The 24563-nt window shown below is 35.1% G+C and overlaps 2 protein-coding genes across 2 annotated transcripts; one reads left to right on the top strand and one right to left on the bottom strand.

Moving 5' to 3' along the window:
• Positions 1 to 5334: 5334 nt before the first annotated feature.
• On the bottom strand, positions 5335 to 23925 carry LOC114463087 (endoplasmic reticulum-Golgi intermediate compartment protein 3-like). The gene is given in 16 exon segments (XM_028446348.1): positions 5335 to 6370; positions 7646 to 7701; positions 9546 to 9682; positions 9803 to 9867; positions 14071 to 14167; positions 15079 to 15110; positions 16262 to 16276; positions 18787 to 18844; positions 19217 to 19369; positions 19371 to 19383; positions 19456 to 19552; positions 20307 to 20426; positions 20531 to 20569; positions 20572 to 20617; positions 21697 to 21767; positions 23758 to 23925. Coding segments are annotated over 16 exon segments (1170 nt in total). The 5' UTR covers positions 23849 to 23925; the 3' UTR covers positions 5335 to 6290.
• Positions 10650 to 12493, top strand: LOC114463121 (reactive oxygen species modulator 1). Its single transcript, XM_028446391.1, has 3 exons — positions 10650 to 10803; positions 11986 to 12116; positions 12235 to 12493. The coding sequence occupies exons 2-3, from the start codon at positions 11986 to 11988 to the stop codon at positions 12341 to 12343; spliced, it is 240 nt and encodes a 79-aa protein (XP_028302192.1). The 5' UTR covers positions 10650 to 10803; the 3' UTR covers positions 12344 to 12493.
• Positions 23926 to 24563: the final 638 nt, after the last annotated feature.

The raw sequence follows: 24563 nt of genomic DNA, 5'->3' as shown, positions 1-24563 counted from the left end.
CACAACAGACATATCAACAAATAAGACATTAAAAGTGATAAAATGATGGCGTATTATAGGGCCACATTAAAATTTAAAAGAATCTGGACACTACGAGATTAGAGTCATAATATTATGATAATTAAGTCATGTCTTAATAAAAATTGTAATTTTGAGATTGAAGTCGTAATATTTTGAGATTAAGGTATTTATTTATTTCTAATAAAGTTGTAATTTTATGAGAATAAAGTCGTATGGTAATAAAATCATAATTTCATGAGATTAAAGTTGTAAATACTGATTTGGAGCAAATATCCTCTTTTATTGTGGAGAAGGAAGTGGTCGACTGCAGGGCTATCGGTGTTAGTTGGGTTCGCTGTTTTGACTGGTGATGTTGCCCTAGCAACCAAGTAGGAGTGTGCACACTGAGGCTAAATATCTCTGTAGATTCTCCAACTTTGAAAGTTCTAAAAACATTTTGACATCAGACTTAGTAGTACGTTAGTCAAAATGAGTATCTAGTGCGTTGACATTAAACAGTATGGAAAGTATGCGATTAATACCCAGATGTATACTATATGGGGACATTTTTTAAGTAAGCACGGTTAGCACACTAGTCATACTCAACCGTCCCATGATGCATTGCGAGCAGAACGTAAAATGATCCTGGGACCGACTTCAAGCTAAAAATCAAACATCCTCTTTTTAAAATAAAAGCATATCTTTAAAGCAACTCTTTTGTAAATAGGGCTCTTGTTTTGAAGTTAACAGGAAGTTTTGTCAGTAGCACAATGAAGGGTCAAATGAGCACATGTTGATATTCTACTTGGTCACTTTCTCACTTAGAATGTTTTCAGAACTTTCAAAATAAAAGTGGAAAATCAACAGAGATATTTATTATTTGTTATAGATGCATCTTGGGAAACTTGGAAGTATACTTCAGTGGGAATGCTCACCATACTAATCATACTCACCGTACTAATAGTAGATAGTAGAAAGTATGTACTCATTGAGTTTGTAGTGTGGAGTACGTTAGTAAGAGATTTCAAACACAGACTTTGTATTCTTATATTGTTCAACCAAAACCGACCGGAACTGATATCTGTCACTTATTGCTTTAATATTGTCAGTTTCTTACATGTTTTATGTTTTATGTATATGTAGAAGTGCAAACTAGGGCACAATAATGTTGAAATGACTCGTTTTCAGCATAAAATCTGTGGCCCACTTTAGATCAAACTCATCCACGTAAACTGCAACAGTTTCAGTGGATGAGTGACTTTAGTCTTCAAATGAATTTAATCATGAGGACACAGTGAAGGAACATCCTGTGTCTACTGTCAGCTCCCATTTGCCATTTTAAGCCATCATTTTTAGCCCCACACACACACACACACACACATTTCCCAGTGACCGGGACTGAACTCGAAAACCCATTGACTACCCCCCCCCCCCCCCCCCCCCCAGCTCTGTCTCTTTTCCACATGAAATCATTTTTTCCTGCTGCTGTCACTCTCTATCATCATAGTTTATCCATTGATTATTGACACTGGCTCCTCTAGAATAAATGATAAATGTGCTACAGTGTCATTCCTGGGTGGGTGTAACCCGACGCTCACTGCACTATTCCAGGCAGGAATGTGTAGAGCAGCTTCCTCCTCCTCCACCGCCAAAATAAAAGAAAAAGAGATTCGTCAGGGTTCGTCACAGCAGTGACTCAGTGTCCTTTTATGTTCACAGCACCAGAGCTTTCTGACCTTAAAGAGACACGCATACAATTTAACACGGACCCTATTGATCAACATCCAACAAACACGTTGTTCATCCAACAAACACGTTGTTCATCCAACAAGCACGTCATTCATCCAACAAACACGTTGTTCATCCAACAAGCACGTTGTTCGTCCAACAAACACGTCATTCATCCAACAAACACATTGTTCATACAACAAACACGCCGATAATCCAACAAACACATCATTCATCCAACAAACACATAATTCATCCAACAAACACATCATTCATCCAACAAATACATAATTCATCCAACAAACACATCATTCATCCAACAAACACGTCATTCATCCGACAAACACGTTGTTCATCCAACACATTGTTCATCCAACAAATGCGTTGTTTATCCAACAAACACATTAATTACAGAAACATCTGGAATGTGTCATGTGATTTATAGAAGATCTGCTATTTTGTATTACTGTATAAATGTTATCATAGTGATTCCGAGGAGGAAAACGCTGCCAGAGACAATGACAGGAAGCCTTGAAGTGAGCGGTCGTATTTATCGCTTTATGAATAAAGTTGAACAGAGTTTAATCGTGGAGCTCTGGAGGGGCTGCACACGTGGACATTCACGCACACACACTCACGCATACACGGACATTCACGCACACACACACTCACGGACACACACGCTGCACACATGGACATTCACGCACACACACACTCACGCATACACGGACATTCACGCACACACACACTCACGGACACACACGCTGCACACATGGACATTCACGCACACACACACTCACGCATACACGGACATTCACGCACACACACACTCACGGACACACACGCTGCACACATGGACATTCACGCGCGCACACACACACACACACACACACACTCACGCACACACACGGACATTCACGCACACATACACTCACGCACACGCTGTACCCTTGGACATTCACGCACACACACACGCACACGCTGCACACATGGACATTCACGCACACACACACACACACACTGAAATGACACGCCTGCCTCACTGTGAGCACGTGTGTGATGTGCACAAGGAAAACTTATATTTTCTATTTCTTTAATCAATATGTTAAATGGACAATAATATAGGGTACATCAGAGGTGTGTGTGTGTGTGTCATTTACTCTATTTGTCCTTTTATGTATTTTTTCTCTCATTTTGTGTGCGCCAATTTCATTTTGTGATCTTTTATTTCTTATTGTGATTTTGTTTTTTCTTAGATCATTTTAAGTGTTTATTGTTTTTTTCATATACAATATATATTATTCAGTTTATTTATGCATATTTATCTTGTGTATTTTGTGAATAATTGTGTATTTTTGTCGTCACAATGTGAGTTTTTGAAGTAATTTTGTGTACCTTTACAGTAATTAAGTGTATTTTCTACTATTTTGTGTATTTTTTGTATCTTTTTGTCATTTCATGAGTCATTTTAGGCATCTTTGTGGTCACAACGTGCGTTTTTTGAGTAGTTTTGTGTACTTTACAGGTATTTTTGCTGTTGTTTTGTGTATTTCTGCTGTCTTTATGTATTTTTCTGTCATTTTGTGAGTTTACTTCACAGTGTTACAATAGAGAGAGATCATCAGTTATCAGTGAGACACACACAACGTAGCATCTTGAAGCCATTTTGAGATTAGCATGCATTCATGGAAGTCCCCCCCCCCCCATGTTCCCCATAATGCACCTAAAATAATCCAACCACACGCACACACCAAACCATTTAAATCATCCAAATGTTCATGTATTTATTTTTAAATGTGGAGCTTCCTTCCTCTGAGCATCCACTGATTCACTGCTGAGTCGCTGCTGAGTCGCTGCTCACAAAGACTCAGAATAAAAATGTTGTTCCTTTTTTTGCAATCACAGAAACTCCTGCAACGCTTCACATTCACATTGGTTGGAATTTTAAAAGCTGCATCAAAAAAAGCACACGAGTTTAAACGACAAAATGAATGAACTTTTACTCTATATACTGTATATCTACGTAGAGAACACAGAGAAGCATCTGGAACAGTTTCCCTAGAACTAACGTGTGTCCTGTGGTTTGTTATTCAAACATCTGGGAGACAGAAACTTGTAAAGAATCTCAGAAATGTTTCTATCATATAGAGTTTATGTTAAACTCATGGCCTGGGGGCCAAATCCGACCCTTTGGAGCATCCGATTCGGCCCGCAGAAGAAAGTAAAAATGACCAAGAAAATGATGAATCATTGTGTAAATGAAACTTAACAGTCATTTTTTGGTGCTCACAGTTTTCCTGGTGCTTACATTGCACGATGGTAGTCATTCTTAAAGTTAAACTGTTGAAAAAACTCAAAATTCTTACAAAATTTGTCAATTTTCTTCAAATCATTACATAATGTTTCCCTTAATTTAATAGAATTTGGTCACAAAATCTAGGAAATGTAAAGTGTAGATCCTGTTGGGACTGATATCAGTCACTTATTGCTTGGATATTGTCGGTTTCTTAGAAATGTTGTATTTTACGTATACGTAAAAGTGTCAACTAGGACACAATAATGTTGATTACTCGTTTTCCAGCATAAAATCTGTGGCCGTGTTAAAAGCTGAGAAAGGTAAAGGCTGACACTCTTCAACCTGTATCGTAGCCTTTTAATAAAGTCTTTAAAAACATTTCATTTGTCAGACAATCACGTTATTATGAGTTGTTTTAGACTTGGATCACATCTCTGCCAATAAATCCTCCCTAAAAACTGTTAGTGATATTATTATTAGTGCTTTTGTAACAAAGATGGAACAAAAACTACACGAAGCACAAGACCGCCATCTAGTGGGTTCACGTAAAACTGCAACAACAACAAAACCAATAATAAAAAAAAAAATCACTTTAATCAGAAAAAAAACCTTTTCAATTAAAAAATAAAACATTTCAATCAAAGACAAAAAAGTGTCTAAATCTTTTTTTAGTTTTTGCATTTTCGAACACTTTCTTTAATTGAAAATATTTTTTTTTAATGAAATGTTTTATTTTTTGATTGAATAAAAGACACAAATGCACTACCCATAATATGGGCCCATTACACAAAAGATGACTTAAATAAAAAAAATGTAAAAATCCTTTCAAATCATAAAAAAGTGTTTAACTGCAATTAATTGGGTCTCAAATATTTTCTTGCATTTCAACACGCTTTATCTTTGATTGAAAATATTGATTTTTTTGATTGAAAATGTTTTTTAGTTTTTTTTATTGAAGTGATTTGTTTTTTTTTAATTGAATAATAAAAACTACCTCAATACACAAATCCCATGTGTTTGTAATTCAGACCATAAAAACATATTTATTTATAGAAACATGAAGGAGGATTTAATTATTGGTACCAAATCGTGACACGTTCATTTAAATCCTAAATAAAAATACTCCAATGTTCTGTGATTAAATGTTTTGTCTCTTTTTAAATTCTATCGTTTTGTTAATAACGTGTTTTGCAACAACAACCAAAAAATTCTATTGAAAGATACAAACGTTTGATACTTGTGAACAAAAATAAGGAAACATCTGATTGGTCGTTGGCTGAATGAAGAAGAGACGCGCAAAACATCCAAAATCAGTGTTTTCAACATTTAATTTATTTTCTTTTTAAAAAGAGTCCGAGGAGGACAATCAAAATATAAATACATCTCTCTTTCACACACACACACATCTTTAACACACACACACACAACTTGCGTCCATAAAATCAAACAACCCCAGTTTCCCAAAACAATATTTTCCTCTGACTGATGAACACAGTGATGTCGCCCCCTGGTGGTCTCCTGGTGGAACGCACCGAAGTCTCAATACTGCCACAATCCCCCGTGTGGTGAACGCAGGTATAACAATGATGATGATGATGAGGAGGAGGAGGAGGAGGAGGAGGAGGAGGAGGAGGAGGAGGAGTTTCCATCTTGAGTAAATGTTGAAAAAACACTTTAAATGTTTTTTCTGATTCATTTCGTCTTCAATGTGAATAATTTCAGTAACTTTCTTTGATGTTCAATGAAAGATGAATTAGTCGTTTTTAGGTTCTGTATGCTAAAAAAACAACAAAAACAAAAATACCTGTGAACTTTTTCATTGTAAACTAATGATCCAGTGATGGATTTAGTGATTAGTTTTGTGTGACTCGCACACACACACACACACACGATAGATGTGATCAGTTCCTGGTTCATGAAGGAGAAAACGTTTTTTTAAAAAAACAAAACAAACACTAGCGTAAAGCTTCATTGAGTTCTTCGTCTTCAAACAAATGGCACAAACATTCATTGAGGAAATCTGACGCTGATGACTTTCAAGTGTTTTCAAAGAGCGGCGAGACGAGAGCGCGGCGTCTGAAGTCGGTTTCCGTTGTGTTTCCTCGTTAGCGTCAACGTTTGTTTTGTTTATTGTTTTTTTTTTAGCTTCTGATCGTCTCTGAGCGATTCCACGGCAGAAGGAGAGAGAGAGAGATGGACGGATTCAAACCTCAGACCTCTTCCCTGGGTGTCCGTGTTGCACGGTGGTGTCCTGCGGGGGGCGCTGTTAGGAAGCCTTTCCCAGCTCTATTTTCTTCTGGATGGCCCGGGCGGAGTGATATATAAGTGAGTCGATCAGACCTGCCACTGAGGAGGAAAACAAAGAGTGTCAAACTAGAGCTGGGCGATATATCGAGATTCAAGATATATCGACTTTTCTATTTTAGCGATAAATAAAATGACAATATCGCCTTTATAGAGATAAACTTGTTTTTATTTATACAATCACACAGTAAAAATCACATCATATACTGTAAGTATTTAATATTATTCATAGAGTACAGTCAAACAGTGTCCTCACATTTACATTTTATAGCTTATTTTGTATTAAAATACTTGTTTTAAGAATCCCTGCTTTCACGACTTCACGTCCTAACCCTAAACAAGCCCCACTACAGAACTCACTCACACGTGCTGTCCCTTAGAGCAGTGGTTCTCAACCTTTTTAGCCGTGACCCCAAATCCAGGGACCCCCACTTATGGTCCATTGTTCTATGAATCTGTGATAACCACATTTATTTATTCATCTGAATAATATCCACTAAGTTTATTATTAATTGGGCCATAATATATAGTCATCTTAAAGATGTTAGTCCTTGTTTTAATCAGAAATAAAATGGGTTAAAAGTGACCAAAAATAGTTGAAAAGGTGATTTTTATAAACCACATACATTGGTTAAAAGTTGCAAATTAGAGTAAGCAAAAACTGACAGATAAAGTGGCAAAAAAAATTCAAAGTTTTGATTTTGGAACAATTACTTTAAACTGGTAAATAATGGGCACGAAAAATTGTGAATGTGGTTAAATTGGCAAAAATAATCATGAAAAGAGGTTAAAAGTGACAATAATGGGTCAAAATGTGAGACATTAGGTGGAAAAGTGGTGGAAAGGGTTTATAAGTGCTGAAAATGTGCAGAAAGGGCATTTGAATTTGATGTAGTAATGTAGAGTAATGTAGAAAATATGTATTAAAAGCAGCAAAAATATGGCAAGAACAAGTGATGAAAATAGGTTAAAGTTTGGTGTAGTTGCAGAAAAGGGGTGGAAATAAATAAAAATGAGCTCAAATTGTTAAAAAATATATTTTTCTTGAAGGCATCTGGTGACCCTCTCCCACTGTCTCACAACCCCAAATAGGGTCCCGACCCCAAGGTTGAGAACCATGCCTTAGAGGAGAAAAAAGGCAAAAGTGGAATATATTGTGCAGCTGTTTGTTAATAAAACAATCTTATCATTCTGGTCAGACATTATTGAGTTAAAAACTATAGAGCTTAATATCATATATTTCCATTTTGAGTAAAAATATAGAGTTTTCTGAGTTTTGGTCCGTATCGTCCTGTTAGCTTAAAGAGACACACCCACCTGTGAACACGCCTCCAATGATTGCACAGACTCCAGTCAGGAAGTGTGTGAAGGATCTGAAAAAACAAAAACATTTTCACCAACAAAATAAACTGTGACAAACGCTGAGAAAAACCTTTAAATCCTCACGTTACGTTAAACAATCGATGGAACATGTGACTAAAGTTTAACTTTAACCGTTAATAAACAGAATTCCCATTCGGAAACAGACAAAACATAATATTGTTATTATTTTTATTTTTTCCTTTCCTTTTTTTTATAAATACATACAGTATATATGGGTTAGAAAAAAAAATAATGCAATTAATCTTTTTTTTTTTTAAGTTTTTATTTTAATAAAAAACACATTTGTTTTAGAAAGTTTACCAAAAATAAATCTTGAAAATCATGAATATAGCTTAGTTAAATGTAACAATGTAATCATATTCATATTTGTTCATATTTCACATTATGTCAACATTCAGTGATGGAAATAATAAACACTATTTAGTTGTTTAAGATCATTTATTGGTTTTTTTTGATTTAGTCATAAACCAAAATCTATTTAAACTGAAAAAATGTTGCTTCTCGTGTAAAATATTGTCATGAAATTAATTAATTACCAAGTCTGTAATTATTTAAACTAATTTTTTAAGCAAATTCCACCACTAATATATATTTATTTATTTTTTAGCTAAATCATGGGTGTCAAACTCATTTTAGTTCAGGGGCCAAATACGGACCAACTCAAGTCAGCCGCAGATTTTATGTGGAAAAATGAGTAATTATGACAATATTGTGCCCTAGTTTGCACTTCTACGTATATGTAAAATACAGGATATATAAAACACTGACAACATCCAAGCAATACGTGATAAATATCAAAATTTTTTGATTAAAATAAGGTAATGATTATGTAATAATTTGAAGAAAATTAAAGTATTTTGTGAGAATTTTGAGTTTTTCAATGAGCACCGGGAAAAACTGTGGGTCCCTGCAAATATTGTTCAGTTTAATTTACACATTGATTTATGTTTTCTCTGTCATTTTTACTTTCTCCTGTGGGCCTAATTGGATGTTCCAAAGGGCCGGATTTGGCCCCCGGGCCATGAGTTTGACATATGTGAACAAAATCAAACGTGTGACAGGGAATTTGGCCTCACATGTTTTGGGATAATATCCTACATTTACTGTAAACGGCATTAAAAATGTCAAATTATTGTGCAAAATGTGACATATTATGACGTACTTCTCCTCCTGAATTATAAACAGTGATATAGACATTAATATCACACATTTACATGTCATTTTCCACCATAAAAAAAACAGATGGTCTGATGTGTGGCAACTTTAGCACATGTGATGATTTCAGTGCAAAAACAGCTGGAAAATATGAAATTCATGTCAATAGTTTACTGAATTTACCGTGTTATGAATGTTTGGCAGAAAAAGACGATAAAACGTGAATGTGTAACTGATGCAGAGAAACAAAAGGACATTTTTAAACAGAAATCTGTGGCTCTACAAAAGCCATCTTATTTAATTAATTAGAAAGACGTGTTGTTTACTAGTTATAGTAAACATTACAATTTATCTGTGCTACGCTACATACTACGCTACATGCTACGCTAATTGAATACATTTGATTGATCTGAAAACATGACATTGTTGCAGTTTTTAAAAGTCAGTCGAGCACAAATCAGATGCGTTTGCATTTGCTTTGTATATTTTTTTCTGTTGTTGTTTTAAATATGAATAAAGAAGTGGCTGCAAGTCACAAACTATTGTTTAAAAAGTTGAAAACAGTCTACGTGAGGATTGTTTGGTAAGTAAAAAGCAGTAAATAATGTAAAACTGATGCTTTTTGCAGATAAACTCTGTAAAAACCTATATAAATGTGTTTTTGTTGAGCAGCTTCTACCTGTGTTTCTCTGTAAATTTCACCATCATGGGCGAGAGCTCGTACAGAACAAACACACCCGGTAGCCCTTGGTCCCCGATCAGCCCGTTGGCTACTTTCTCGTGTCGTGTGACAGAAAACTGGTTTGTTTTTACCACCTGGAGCAAAAAAAAAAAACAAAACAAACACCAACACATGCAAATTTCTACCAAAAATCATAATATTGGGGTAAAAAAAACTAATAATTATTCAATAATATCATAAATTTGTGAACTCACGTCTCCGTCAGTTTTCACGTAAATGGTTGGAACAATTTTCACAAAATACTGGTACATCATCGATGCTGTGGAAGAAAAGAAAATATTTAAAAAAATAAACAGCTGAAAAAACAAACTAAAATCAATTTTTAAAAAATCACAAAAAAATCTGTCAGATTAGGATTTGATGAGATTACCTCCTGTAGCAATTATTGCTTTTATTATTATTATGATTATTATTATCAATAAAATAATGTCATTGATAATAATAATTAGTAAAATAATATATAATAAATACAATTATAATTGTTGTTGTAGTATTTGAGTAATAATTTCAGCATTATTATTATCATAAATGTTATTATTATTGAGAATTATATTTATTATAATTAATAAAATAATATAATGACAATAATATAACACAACAATAATAATACAATTATTATTATTATTGTTGTTAGTAGTTGGTTGAGTAATAATTTCAAGAGCATTATTATCATTATTATAATTATTATCGTCAAAATTATGATGAAATTATCTCTACTTGTTGTAGGAGTAATAATTATTAAAAAAAAAATAGGATGAATATCAAAAAGTATTTTACAATACAACAATAAAAAAAGCAATAATCAGATACAAAAACGAGTAATTTGGGAAAAACAGTAAATAAATAAATTAAAGAATATCTACAATATTTTTCATTAAAATAATTATTGAATAAGAAATAAAGAGAATATCAAATAATAATAATAATAATAATAATAATAATAATAATAAAACTATATAAATTACAACAATAAAATCAAATAAATAAAGACCCGCAGATAAAAGTGTTTAATATGTAGTACTGATCTAAACCACTGGTGGCGCTGTTCGTTCCATTCAACACTTTGTCAGGGACTCATTTCCGTTTTCCTTCTTCCGGTTATGGAGCTCAGTTAAAAGACATTTGGACGTTTACGTGAACATTAGAGCTCCAGATTCACCGCAGATATCAGCATAAATAAAGCTCACAGCTCAAGGTACGATTAAACTCTACAAACACGAAATAATATTAAGGAACGAAACAATTAATGGAGGAAACATTTACGACCAAGGCCACGGCTGACGAGTCGTTAGCATGCTAGCTTAGCACAGAAGCTGGACTAAAGTTAAATATTTAAAACACACAATCGGCAGATACTGTATTTTAATCTTAAAGTCTGAATTAATAAATTAGAGATTTAAATATGTTAATCTTTATAACCGTTTGCCCTACTTAATTTGTTACTTGTTTCTAACAACGCATTAGCAAACATAAGGTCAGTCACATTTATTTATTTTACAAAAGAACGTTAAGTAATTAGTAAACGAACAAGTACAGAAATATAAACAAAAGCACTACAACTACCAAATACATTACGCAGACACCAAAAATACTCAAAAATTAATAAACACATTTCAATTAAAATACACAAAACAAATATAAACAGGACAACAACTGAAAAATATATTACTCAAAAATACACAATATCGACCTAAACACGATGACACGGAAACGACCACAGATTCACAAAAACTACAAAGTAACAAAAAAAAAAAATACAAAATAACTAAATACTATATACACAAAAGCACTACACTGACAAAATATATTAAAACAACAACAAAAATCACTCACATTTAAGTAAAAAAAAAAAAACACACACACACACACACAAAAGACAACTTAAGATACATAACATAACACACAAATTCACAGCAAGGTTTAGAACATTGCACAAAATTACAAAAATATAAACAAAAGGACAACAGAAAAATAAATTGACAACAAATGCACAGAAAAATGACAGAAATTTACAAAATACACAAATTGACTCAAAAAAATCATACAGAAAACACATACACAACTACTTACACAACTACAATAAACAGACTCTTACAAAATGAAAAATAAATCTAAACAAAATTTAAGAAAAAAAATACACTAAGAGAAATTTACAAAGTGACAACAAAATGACTGATTCATGTTTTAAACCTCCGTGTGGTCATGATTGTGTTGATTTATTGAAGCATATTAAACAGGCAGCTGTTGAACTCCTTAAATAGTTTTTCTTTTTAAACCAGAACAACTTCTCTGCTACATTTTTTTCACAGCTTATTTTCCTCATTATGTTTTAATTTAATGACAGCGTGTGTTCCATGTTTCTCCGTGTGTTCTGCAGATGCCGGTGGCTGTAGGTCCGTACGGACAAACCCAGCCCAGCTGCTTTGATCGGGTCAAGATGGGCTTCATGATGGGCTTTGCAGTGGGAATGGCTGCTGGGGCCATGTTTGGCACTTTCTCCTGCCTCAGGTAACAAACCATTGATCAGTCATTGATCAGTTCTTGAAGCCACGGTCAATCACAGCCTTTGATCTACTCGTGGTATCTTCAAAATAAAAGCCCATTTCTTTTCTCTCTTCTTCTCCAGGATCGGGATGCGAGGTCGTGAGCTGATGGGGGGCGTGGGAAAGACCATGATGCAGAGCGGAGGCACGTTTGGTACCTTCATGGCCATCGGGATGGGAATCCGCTGCTGAGGAAGCTCCGCCTCCTCCACCTTCACACAGCTGCTCGTTGTTTATGGGACTTTTTTCAGACAAAGACGGCGACTCGCCGTCAGCGCCGAGCTGCAGTCGGTCCACTTCCTGCTCACTGGATTTGTCAATAAAAGCTCAGATATGTTCAAAGCTCTTGATTTCACTCGTTGTCCCTGAATGCATCATCAGCATCTTCATGGATACAGAACAAACACTAGCAAATGTTTTCTCATTTAGTTTCTAAAATGAACTAAGAGCTGAAAAATACTTGCTTTTACATTTTTCAAAATAGAAGCACAGGTTGAGTCAACTTGATAGTGTGCATCCTTTTAAAAATGGGATATTTTTTACTGTTTAAATGAGATTTTAACTCATTTGTAGGTGACTTTCGGGCAGAAATGGCTTAAATGTTATTAGTAATGGATCATTAACAGCCCAAAGGCTTCCTCGTCTTTTTCTTTTGGGCTAAAATAAATTAGGACTTTGACCCCATAAAGTGCTCGTATCTTCACAGCAGTTTCTGCAGCTTTGCTTATTTGCATTTCCATGAAAAAGTAAAAAAAAAAAAAAAAAACAAGTGACTTTAACGTATGGATTCACGTGTGTTGGAACACTTCAACATAACTTTTATACACAATACATCTCTTACACTTCAGTATGTTATTTTCTAAACATTAATAATTGATTTTTTGCTTCTACTTAATAGTAAAATAATATAAAATGTCCTGCATTTATAGACGTGTAGATTATAGTAACAATAGATTACTCATTCCAGGTCTAATAAGTGTGTTAATGGACACGCTACAAGTTTTAGGGTAATAAGGTTAAACGTGATCCTTCTCCAGGTGAAAGATCTCAGTTTTTAAAGGGAGCACATTCGGAACAATGGCTAAAGTAAATGAAAAATCCAAAACAGCTCACGGAGCACTCCGTTTGTAAAAGGATCTCTGATTGGCTGAAAAGTAGTGTCACGCTCCTGGATTTCTAAAGCTTAAATACAGAGAGAAGAGAAGGGGCAGAGGTCCAGAGTCTTCTCAGAACACAATATGATCAAAAATTAGCATGGATTTATGACCAAAAACAAACTGTACATACTGCAGCTTTAAACCTTTTGATAACATGGGGTGACCATATTTTGATTTCTATAAAAGAGGACCCTCTGGCCGACCTCAGCATACTCAAAGTACTCTACGTTTTCTTTAATCTACCTTGCAATGACAAAATACAGTATAGTATTATTGTTCATAAGATTAAATTCTCCTTTTCATTGTGTGTGATTTCATCAAAACAAAGCGACATCTTTAAAGATTCCGTCACATGAGAGTAAAGTTATCATAATGAACCACATTGACTTTAAAGAACAACTCATTAGCTTTCAGAAACTGGTGGAATTTCTCCGATAGAGCAAATATTAGCGATGTTACGGTAATTTACATTACTTGTTTCCCTGGATGTGTTCAGGGTCCCTGGGAAACCTGGACCATTTCATTAATTCGTAAATAAACTGGACAGACGTGAAAAGAGGACATGTCCGGGTAAATCCGAGGATAATATTTGGATTTGAAAACGTTCCGGATGCTTTACAAACGCTCTGATTAACCATTATTTTGTGTCTAGCATGTTGAAACCAGAGCCACAGTTAAAAATCACCTCGTCTGATCCTTTAAAAACGTAACATCAGTTATGAAGTGAGATTCCCAGCAGGATGTAAACGTAAACTAACTGACCTTGTGGTGCCATGACGTTGGTCCCATCCAGAGGGTTGACGATGCCAGGATAGTCTTCACCAAACGACAGGTGCTTTATCAGATGAGTCATGTTTATCTGCAGGAAAACAGACGAGAAAGTGATGGACTTGGATTTATTTATTCATGCTTTTTTCTAAGCACTGAAAGAACACATTAAAAATATTAGAATCACACACTTAAATAGACATTAAAATGGGTGAAAACTCTGTGCTTTTACTTTGAAGGGGATGAATTTATCAAGTGATTGCTGTCTATAGTTCTATCAGTAGCTGGTGATGGAATAAACATTGAAAATAAGTTTCTCTCTTGGTTTAATTTGTTCGGGAATGAAAACCACAGATTTGGTTTGATAGTTTATTGTCAACCGATTGTTCTTTAACTCAGTGGTTCTCAAACTTTTCAGCCCGCGACCTCCAAAATAAAGGTGCACTGTTATACAGGAAGTTTATTATCATTTGCGCCATAGCATATAGTCATCTTAAAGATGTAAATCCTTGTCTTAATCAGAAATAAAATGGGTTAAAGTGAACAGAAATGGTGAAAAAGTTGGTGAAATGGGATTTAAAAACCACAGAAAAGTGTAAAGAGAGTTCAAAAAGTCAATATTGGAACAGTTAGATTAAAATGGCAAAATAATGGACATGACAAATCGTGAATGTGGTTAAATTGGCAAAAATAAGCATGAAATGTGGTAAAAAAAAAAAAAAAAAAAAAAAAAGAGGTTAAAGTGACAATAATATGCAACATTAGGTGAAAAGGTGTTGGAAATGGGCTGAAATTGTTCAAAAAATATTATTAGTTTCTTAAAGGCACCTGGCAGCCCCTCCCAGTGTCTCACAACCTCAAATTGGGTCCTGACCCCAAGGTTGAGAACCCCTGCTTTAACCCAATCATCAGATTTTCAGTTTATGGAAGATTTCAGAAGCAAGGAAAGCTGTGGGCGGAGCTATTATTCTACTATCAGATGACTGATAAATTAATACTTACATTATCCAAACCAAAGCTCTGCAGGTCGTGGACTGTGAATCCAAACAACAAAGACAAACATTAATTTAACGACTGGAAGCAAACGTGCAGGAGTGAAAGTGATGATGAGTGTGAAACTGCATCAGGGAAATATAACGTCACATGTGAGATGGAGCTTTAGTTACTCTTAATAGTTACATATTTGTGCTGCTGTTCAGCCACAGAGCCCACATTATAAGATACGCTCTGTTAAACTAAACTGAACATAGGGAATAATCCTACAATCTGAACATAATCAAATAAGTAAATACACACACACACACACAAAGAAATTCAAAAGAGTTATATAACATTAGGGAAGCAAAATAGTGTAAAAACTAGGAATTTTATTTAGATTCCCACCTGTAAAACAAATAAACTACACGATCAAATGAAATATTAGATCACTTTTCCACAATAGCGATGAAGACAAAGTCAACAAATATATTAAGACAAAGGTTTGTAACTAAATACAGTAAGTGGATTTAAAGGCAGGCACAGCAAGGACACCTCAAGTACAGGTCCTTCCAGTGCATGGAGCTAGCTTAGCATATAGCTAAACTATGTGATCAAGTGAGAAACTTTAAATTTTAAAAGAATGAGAGAAAAATAAAGAGAGGATGTAGGTGAAGTCTAATGATTCAACATCACATTTTTTGTGTTTTTAGTCATTTTGTGTTATTTTACTGTAGTTTTGTGTAATTTTTTGTTTTTGTTGTAATTTTGTTAAATTCTTTTCTTATTTTTCAGTTTTTTGAGTCACTTAGTGCATTTCTTTGGAGTCATTGTTAGTATTTTTCTATATCTTGTGTTTAAGTTGTCCTTTGTGTGTTTTAGTTGTGTTTTTGTACATTTGTGTCGTCATTTTGTGGGGTTTTTTCTGTTGATTTTGCAATAAATTTTTGTGTTTTTGATGTTATTTGTATTCATTGTAAATATTGTTTCATTGATCTAGAAAAGAGAGAAATGTAAGCATCAGATTAGGGAAATATCAGCATCATCAGAAACAACCTAAAAATGAGCAGGAAATATTGGGTCACAGTAGAAAACAATAGAACAATAGAACACATGCACCTTTTACTTTGACCACAGAGGGATATCATATAAACCAAAAAAAGCTGTTTTCCTGAATGTAAATCTGCAGAAAAAAGATGTAAAAACTTACTTTCCACAGCGTGAACTGCAGAAAGAAGAGAGAAGAGTCACTAAAGGTGAAGCAAAGAGACAACCAAGCATGCTACACTGATGTGAAGAACAGGGGGCGGGGTAGGGGTGGGGCTGCACAGCTCGGACAAACGTCGCCACTTTTATTTTCACCCAAAAACCTTTAGATCAAAAAGCCAAAACCACCCATCCCCACACACACACACACACACCCACACACGTGTGTACTTTTAATGATTGGAAGATGTTCTGTGACTTGTGTCAGTGACAGTGCAGCCCAGATAAGCAGGAGGAGGAGGAGGAGGCGGAGCTTGGGTTAGGACCAGGATGAGGAAGCAGCAGCCTCCAGTGATTCTTGTCTCTTGTTTCTGCCTCTGAGCACTAATAAAATCACTTGACTCGTGTCACCGAGATGAGAGTTTTTTTTTTTAGTAAAAAGGAGGAAAATTAAAGGAAACGCCATTAATGATGGACGGGTAATAAAAAGGACAGAAAGTAAGGAAGAGATGACAGGAATGGGCAGAAGAGCTTCTGATTCAGCAACCTGATTACTTATATACATATTTTGTGTGGATTTAAACAGTGTCTAAAAGTGATTCACACTATTATCGCTATCAGACGACATCGGCGTTAAAGGGAAATCTACTTATTACAAGATCTATGCCTAACAAAACACATTCATGTGCACCATAGAAATAGGACTCCTTTACAGTTTTAGAGCCTGTGTTCCTCCATCTTGAAATCATGTGATTGATGATGTCACATGGCCCCACTGCCTGTAAACATCCCATTGTTTCTATTGGAGTGAAACATTCATCCTGATTTTAGATCATTTAACAGCTTTTTCAGTCAAAATAACAATTTATGCCGTTTTGGTTTCTCTAAAAATCCCTCGCAGGCAGCGACAGTTCCAACTATGGGTGAGTATTGGCAAGGACATTGCAATACAATATGATCACGATATATCGCAATATTCTACCCAGTTAATATCAAAATTAAATGTAGAAATGAAAAATCAAGTTGCTGTAAATGTTCATCAGAAGATATTGATCATCAGAGGACAAATTGAGTCAAAACATCCTATTTATTATTAGTGTTTTTGCACATTTTCACTGAAACTACTGTGTAGAAGTCTCAAAGTAACCATGACAACATAATGACGGCAACTGTAAGTGAGAACATTAAGAATAAATCACCCTGAGTTACTGACAATGCAGAAAAAAAAGAAAAAATAATTTATCCTATTGTGTCAGTTTAAACGCTGATCTGAACAGATTATATGAAAATAATAATAATGCTTATGCATACATAAATATTGCAGGCATTACACACTGCATCATAAAACCAAGTGCATCAAGTAACCATTGAAAGCATTGTAACCACTGAAATATTGCACGAATACATAAAAATATTGATTAAATACAAAGAAAAAATTTTTAATAAAAAAAATTATTTAAAATCAGCACCCAAAAAAACACAATATATCGTGAAATCAATTTTTTTTCACACCCCTAGTTCCAACTCTGAGGTTTTGTATTAGACAATAAAGCAGAGAAGAAGAGCTCTCCGAAGGGGAACTTTACTCTCCCTTAGACAGTGAACTGACACGCTGTGGTGGCTGAAGTTAGTGAGTAAATCATGGACTGTAGAAGGACTCCCACTCAAAAAGGACTACTATCCTTGGAGTTTGTTGCATCTTAATTGTGAAAAAACTGTAAAATAGACAAAAAAAACTACAATCTTAAAAAAAAAAACAGAAAATAACTCAAAAAACACATAGAACAACTAAAATACACAAAAAGACAGAGAAATACATAGAATGACAAAAGAAAAAGATACAAATGGCTTATAAAACACACATGCATACATACACCTAATGGCTTAAAAAACTCACAAAACTACAACAAAAATACACAAAATGATTCAAAACGCACATTAAAATGAAAAAAAAAAATTAAACCAATGACAAAAAAAAAACACACACAAAGCCTTTGTTGCTTTCTGGGATAATGCTTTTTCAGTGGTTTGGTAGTAGACAATGAAGCAGAGAGAAAAGTTCTCCTAAGGGACTTTTACTCTCCCTTAAACAGAGCGCTGACATGCTCTGGTGGCTGAAGTTAGGGAGTAAATCACGGACTGTAGAAGACACACAAACCCTGAGGATAGTAGTCCTTTTTGGATGGGAGTCCTTCTACAGTCCGTGATAACTCGCTAACTTCAGCCACCAGAGCGTGTCAGCGCACTGTTTAAGGTATCTTTAACATTTCCTGATTCTTTCGAACAAAGCTGCTAAATGATCTAAAAATCAGGCTGAATGTTTCACTCCAATAGAAAACAATGGGATGTTTACAAACAATGGGGCCGTGTGACATCATCAATCACATGATTTCAAGATGGAGAAACACAAGCTCTAAAACTGTAAAGCAGTCCCATTTTTAAACAGGCAATAAAACTACCATCTATAGTCATTTCAATAATCTACAGGCCAACACACGTTAGAAACCCTGAGTGTTTAACGTCACTTACCGTGAACGTGGGACTGCTGGAAACTTTTCCCTGGTGCAAAGTGAAAGTTTCCTGCAACCTGAATCATAAAAAACAAGGAGACGCATTCAGGCAAGCGAACATGAAATGTGTGTCTTTTACGTTAATTACGGTAATCAGTTTAGATTTAAAAATAAAATTGGTTCTAACAAGAATGTAGGGGGTGTGCTTATCAATGAAACATCGGTACAGAGGTCCGAGGGCCACAGAGTTTATTCATTTTTTTTGTCATTTTATAAAGGTTAGTTATCATTTTGTACTTTTTTGTTGTCATTTTGTGTATTTTTTGAAGTCATTTTGTGTGTGTTTTGTTATCTTGTTTATTTTTCTGTCATTCTGTGAAGTTTATTTGTGGTTTTGTGCATTTTTGTTGTTATTTTGTGTGTTTCTTTCTGTCCATCGGTTGTGTTACCTTGTTGACTTCCAGGAATCCATAAACCTGACAGCCTTCGTTCTTCTGCTCCTGCATCTTCTGTGAGAATCCTTCCCTCTTACACTGCTCGATGGTGTCGGCGTTCTTGAACGCCCAGCCTCGCCGCCGGTACGCTTCCCGCACGTCATCGCACCGTGTTGCAACATCTGCCACACACACACATAGATAAGGATGAAGGGTGGAGGCTTACAGCAGTGCATGCTGGGACAAAGTCCTACTTCAGCTCTTCAGTCTCGGCTCCGTAGCAGCTCTCACATCTGTCTGGATCTAAAGTGCTGGGGTCGAACACCTCGCCGTCATCTGCCTTCCCCAGATCTGAAAAACACAATGATGGATCATATATTAACATTTACCATGATATTTGGTTCAAGTCCCTTTTTAAACACTGCATTGAAGTAGTAGATGGTGATAAAATGTATAAAAGAAGTCTTTTTAACCTCCTTTTTCCTTTCTGTAAATCATTGTTGAGTGTTTTTAAAAACCACAAAATGATTTAAAAATTATGGCATTATTTCATGCGAGTACCACATACTGTTTCCATGGCAACTAAGGTGTTTTCTCTTTGATGAAACGACCAACTTATCACCAGCCGGGGATTGTGTTTAGCTCTAGGGGTCACATGACCGCCATTCATAGTTTAGAATAATGACTAATAATCTGTGCATTTAATACAGAAAACAACAAAGGCTTTGTGTTGTTCTTTTGTTTATTTATCTGTATGTTTGTGTGTTTTTTGGACTATGTTAGTTTTGGAGTAAATTTGTGAATTTTAGAGTCATTTGTGTGTTTTTTGGAGTCATGTAGTTTGTCGTTATGTTTGTTTTGGAGTCATTTTGTGAATTTATGAAGTAAATTTGTGTATTTTTCTGAGTCATTTTGTGTATAAGTTTATTTTATTGCTGTATATATGTTCTTTGTGTATTTATTGCTAATTTGTCGTTTGAGTTGTTGTTTGGTGTGTGATGACTTTTTTTTGTATTTTTCTTCTTTTCTGTTATTTTTCTAAACAAATAAATGCAAATACAATGCGATTTCTGATGATTCCACATGAACCAGTGGAAATGTTTACCGTGTTTCTCTGCTTCCTGCGTCACTGCTTTCAGGTCTTTATCCAGTCGCTGTTTGAACAGATTATGTTCCACGTCTAACTGCTGCTCCCCGGCCACGTCCATGGCGTCTATGCTCAGATCTGTGAGGAAGAGGACGAGGAAGAGGACGAGGAAGAAGAGAGAAAGCGGTGAGATCTACGTCTGCCCTACAGCTCCAGAGGTAAATGATGCTTCAGGCACTTACAGGCGCACGGCATGTGTGTGAAAATGATGTCGATGTTGATTTCAGTTTGTCTCCACGTGATGTGTCAACATAAAGCTCAGGATGAACCTGTGGGAAAAAACTGAGTCAGAGACGCTATGGAAGAACACGTCTTTTAGCTTTTTGGCCACATCACTCAAATGTACCTTTAGTTACAGACGAGGGAAAATATTCAGTTAAAACTTAAGCTCTGGACCTTTTGGAATATTGAAAAATTTACAACTTTTCTTGGGAATTATTTATCAGAATTAAACAGAAATTGGGAGTAATTTTAACTAAATGATGATGCAAATATTTGTGGATGATTTTACCCAAATATGTTTAACATTCCTGTTAAGGGTCAACCTTCAATTTTGAAAATGTCCTGGTAATTCCCATGAAAAGTTTCAAACTCTGAAAATTGACAGAATTTTGAAACCTTGTTGAAATGTTATATATTTATTTATTTATTTATTTATTTATTTATTTATTTATTTATTTATTTATTTATTTATTTATTTATTTATTTATTTATTTATTTTTTATTATTATTATTATTATTATTATTTTGAATGAATGCAAAATAAAATAAAATAAAACAAAATAAATAAAATGCTAATAACATATTCTGTTAATCTCCATGAGAAGTTTCCATTTTTCGAAAATTCACGGAATGTTTTACAATTTTTTATTTTTTTAAATTGTATTATTCTGAATGGATGGTAATATCTGTGTTTGTATTTGATGCAAATATTTAAAATTATTCTCAATTTCTAGATAAACATATCCACAAAAACAATCTGGGAATTCTAGCCATTTTGTTTTTTGTTGTGTTTCTGACATTTTGGGGACTTCATCAGTTTGGCTTTAGGAAAACTCAAAAAACAGACATATTTTAATATTTTATATTATATTTTTAAATAATTGAATGAAATGAACAAAAATATCTAAATAAATAAATAAAATAAGCTGAGTCAGAATAAAATGATTGCTGGTTTGATGGAGAAACTTTGGCGGCTTTTTAAATGTCTTGGAATTTCCATTGTTTCCATACACTCTCTCTTTAAGTGGAGGCTGAACTAGCAGCAACTTATGGCCTTAGACATTAATACATTATCCATAATGTGAAGCTTTAAACTTCTCAATGTAGTAGCTTTGAGTGAACTCACCTCCTTTGTGAGGTAATACTGCAGCTCTGAGATGAACAGGGTCAACATGATGAAGCCGCTGATGATCGTCACTGCAGGGAAAACAAAGAGTGTGAGCGTAAACAGTCCCAGAATGTTCAGAAATGAAACTATTAAAGGAGAAATGTCTTTTTTAAAAACATCTGTATGGTAGAAAACATCATCACTAACAAAGGTAAATAAATGACTATGTTAGGAAAACAGGATTTGTTTCCGTTCTCCTCGTACCTTCATGCTTTATGGTACGTTCACATCAAACACGTTTCGGGCGTGAAAATCGTGCCCCTAGTTGGATGCTTGTGCTCATTGAATCAGACGCTTGTCACCGAGCGTCTAAGATGCTCGTGACGCGCATCCAAACAAGTTGGGAAGGGACCATGTTTAGGGGAGGGGCTTCTCTGTAGCCAGTGGTGTTCATTGAATGGCTGATATTGTGGTGATTAGTTATGTTCATAATTCACCAGTGACTGTGAAGTGGTGGAACATTATTGTGTTGAGCAGGCGATGTTTGGTGTGACTCAGTGTGTGATAAATAAAGTTTAGAGTTCCTTGCTGAACACACCCCCTCTGACCCCCGTTCATCAGCTCTACATTATCCAGAGAGTGGCTTGGCTGTATTTGCTCCTCGGTGCCGTTTCTGGATTCACCAGAGCTGCGCTTGGACGAGAGTCTCTTTCAGCGCTACTTCCGTCTCTCCCGTGCCCAGTTTGAAGAACTGCTGACCCGTATCGGCACTTGCATCTCCTACCAGGACCCCAACTACAGACGGTCTCTGTCAGCAGAAGAGCGCCTGTCCATCTGTCTCAGGTTAGTGTTTTTTTTCCTCATTATTCTGAATACGTCACAGTTGGGGAACGCTCCTGATTGGTCGATGCGTTGCGATATGCCCCAAAAGTTCAACAATCCCAAGTCTAGCGTCAGCCGCACGTCAAAAGCTTGAAATCTCAAAAAGCTTCAAAACGCGCTGCACAGGAGGCGAGTGACGCAGAGCGGGACCTCTGACGCTCCCTAGAAGCGCGTCCACCATATATTGTCTATGTTAACCTGACGCTGTTGATGCTTTGAACACGTTTGGTGTGAACGTGTCATTATAATAAAGCTCCTTGCGTTTGTTGCCATGTTTGATTGTTTATTTTATCTAAATCCCCATTAGCTTTAGCAGTAGCTATTCTACCTGGGGTCAACATCACAGACTATAGATGCAGAACAGTTCAACAAACAGATTAGATAAGATGTACAAACAACATTCACACAAAAAATTAAATATAACCAAAATAAAACACAATAACCAAAGCATAAATAATACATAACATTAACTGAATTACGCACATATTCCTGGGGAGTTTAACGTACCTCCAGACACTTTCTATAAAATTATGCCATACATTACATATTAGGACCCAGCACACAATACATAATTTATTTATATAACATTCATATTCTTGGGTAAATATGAATAGTCTAACTCTTTTAGATAAATTAAAGGTATATATGCATGAAATTATGTAAGATGATTCTGAGATTTGTCAATATTGGTTTCCATTCAGATCATTAAACACTGGCTTTGTCAGTATGTGTTGCCATGTTGGGTTAGTGTAATTGAGCTATCTATGTTTGTTGAGGTGAATTACAGTAATTATTTGTTGCCATGTTTTTAAAATTGTCTCTTTCCTTGTTTGTTGCCATGTCGGGTACACAGTAAGTAAAGGAGCTCTCTGCATTTATGGCCATTTATTTTTATGTTCATGGAGTATATCTGATGGTGTTTGTTGTCATGTTGGGGCATGTGAAAGGATTTGTGTCTGTATGGTAAATAACGGTCTGTCAAGGTTTGTGACCATCTCAGATATTTCTAGTAGATATTTATCGACATTTGTTGCCATGTTGGGTGATTGTTAAGGGTCTCAATGTTGATTCTAGGCGTCGTTATGTTGTTCTCCATTCATGTTTGTAGCTTGTAGGTTCGGTATAATCGGCCTCTTGTGTTTTTGTTGTTAGCTATTAGCAGCTGTTAGCGTTTGAATCAACCTAAAGCGCTCTTACCGGCCGCTCCGCCCCACGTCTTCACCCGAAAATCCTCCAGAGTTTTCGGGTAGGCGTCAAACTGCTTGAGTTTGTTCAGTGCGTCCATCATGGAAGCATAAACAACCGGTGCAATCTGAACAGAATCCACTTCCCTTCACCTGCACACGCTCACCAGCCCACTCTCACTTCCGGGACACGCAGCCGGAGGGATGGCACGTTCCACCAATCAGCGTCCGACGCGTGCGTCGGACGCTGATTACGTCCTTCCTGTTCTTCCCATTCCACGATTAAAATAAAAAATAAAATAAAATAAAATAAAATGAAATGAAATGAAATGAAATGAAATGAAATGAAATCAAATGAAATAAAATAAAATAAAATAAAATAAAATAAAATAAAATAAAATAAAATAAGATGAGATAAAATAAAGTAAAAATAAATAAATAAAATAAAATAAAATAAAATAAAATAAAATAATGCTTCCTTGGTTTAAAACAAAGTGTACTTTATTTCACTCAAAAACATACATTTATTCTGAATTCCAGTAATTGAAATGAATTGAAATGAATTGACAGTAAAAAAAAAAGAAATGTATTTCAAAGTCAACTGCATACTGTATTTATTGGTGACATTCTGTAAGTTTGTCTTGAGGAATTATAACTTAATAATGCTTTAAAACAATAACGTGTATTTTCTTTCACTCAAAAGCACTAATTTATTCTGAATTTCAGTATTTAAATTAAATTGAATTGAATTAAATTAAATATTAACAGTAAGACATTTATTTCAAAGTGAGCTGCATATAGTATTTATTGCTCACATTT

This window comes from Gouania willdenowi, chromosome 5, assembly GCF_900634775.1.
Source record: "Gouania willdenowi chromosome 5, fGouWil2.1, whole genome shotgun sequence".
In the NCBI taxonomy this organism is placed as follows: Eukaryota; Metazoa; Chordata; class Actinopteri; order Blenniiformes; family Gobiesocidae; genus Gouania; species Gouania willdenowi.
This window is presented reverse-complemented; position numbering and strand designations above follow the sequence as displayed.

Coding starts and splice junctions, on each gene's coding strand:
- LOC114463121 (XM_028446391.1), top strand. CDS start 11,986: ATGCCGGTGGCTGTAGGTCCGTACGGACAAACCCAGCCCAGCTGCTTT. Junction 12,117..12,234: donor GGCACTTTCTCCTGCCTCAG/GTAACAAACCAT, acceptor CTTCTTCTCCAG/GATCGGGATGCGAGGTCGTG.